We start from the raw sequence: 1,332 nt of genomic DNA, 5'->3' as shown, positions 1-1,332 counted from the left end.
CCCCAACGAGCTAGATACCTAATTTAATTCCAATTCCATTGAGTTTTTTTTTGTAGATTTCTTGAAACCTTACGCATAAAAAGTAATCCAAAGTTAATGCATTCAAATTGAAGGAGATACATATTACATGGATACAATCTAATTATTGGTAGCCTCCCTTGTCCTTCTTGCTAAAGACAATCTTTAACATTATTTTGGAAATAAGACGACAATACGATAAAACTAGAGAAATACGACAATACATGCATGCTCATACATATATGAGCTCAACATAGTATTCCCTCTATTTATGTAGGAAACTTGGCTAGGCTTAGACAGTGTTGTTATTCTTCTTCTTCTTCTCGATGATCTCTTGAATTATAGCCCCGACAACATCAAGATCCATTGGTTTGGGCAGAAATTCATCAGCGCTGACCCTCATGAACGCCTCTTGGGCATTATCGCCAACTGATACTCCAACAATCTTCACATGAATTTCTCCCAAAGCACGGATCTTCTCAATTGCCTACCAAATAACACAAGAAGTACATTTTCAAGCAAACTATTCAGCAAAAATAAATAGCTATTTTTCCACATGGAAGAAATGGAAAACTAATACCTCAGGCCCAGACATTACGGGCATGTCCTTGTCACAAAAAATAATGTCAAACTTCTTCCCCTCGAGGAACATTTGCACTGCTTCTTTCCCATTCTTAGCCGTAGTAATCTCGCAGTGGAATTTACGCAGCATGGCGGAGAGAATCATGGTCTCAACAGCCGAATCCTCAACAATAAGTGCCTTAACCGGGGATCCGTCGACGTAGGATGTCATGATCGGCTAAACAAACTACAAAATAATACATATATTTGTTATTTCCGATCCATGCAATGCATCTAAGGTGATAGTTATAGGGTATTCTCAATAAAAATAAACAAAAAAAGTCATATTAAAATCAAAATTAGTATCCCGAAACGTTGTGCATGAATATCCAGTGAGCAATTTTAGTTACAAAATCATAAGAAATAATTCTTAAAATTAATCTAGAAGTTAAGCATGCACTTCAAGTATATATCAGTTGATGGAAATATATGCTAGATCTGGCAGGAAGCTCAAATAATTAGATGTTGCTATTGCAAGACGTGTGCAAAATTTATTATTACTCAGGACGGGAAGACCAGAAAATCTATATTTGCATATAATCGGATAAGAAAAAAATCAAAAAATAATATTAAAATACAAAGAGAACATGGTTCTACACATGAATAATTTTTCATGTTCTTTTCTGCAATAAGTAGAACCAAAAACATCGTAAGGAAGACCGCATCATAGGAAAGAAACGATGAAAATACAAC

The 1,332-nt window shown here is 35.1% G+C and overlaps 1 protein-coding gene across 1 annotated transcript; it reads right to left on the bottom strand.

The window, feature by feature from the left end:
• Positions 1 to 310: 310 nt before the first annotated feature.
• On the bottom strand, positions 311 to 811 carry LOC127328327 (two-component response regulator ORR42-like). The gene is made up of 2 exons (XM_051354933.1): positions 599 to 811; positions 311 to 505 (listed from the first exon to the last, which is right to left on the bottom strand). The coding sequence occupies exons 1-2, from the start codon at positions 809 to 811 to the stop codon at positions 311 to 313; spliced, it is 408 nt and encodes a 135-aa protein (XP_051210893.1).
• Positions 812 to 1,332: the final 521 nt, after the last annotated feature.

This window comes from Lolium perenne, chromosome 2, assembly GCF_019359855.2.
Source record: "Lolium perenne isolate Kyuss_39 chromosome 2, Kyuss_2.0, whole genome shotgun sequence".
NCBI lineage: Eukaryota > Viridiplantae > Streptophyta > Magnoliopsida > Poales > Poaceae > Lolium > Lolium perenne.
The sequence above is the reverse complement of the archived record's forward strand: the minus strand, read 5'-3'. Positions and strand labels throughout refer to the sequence as shown.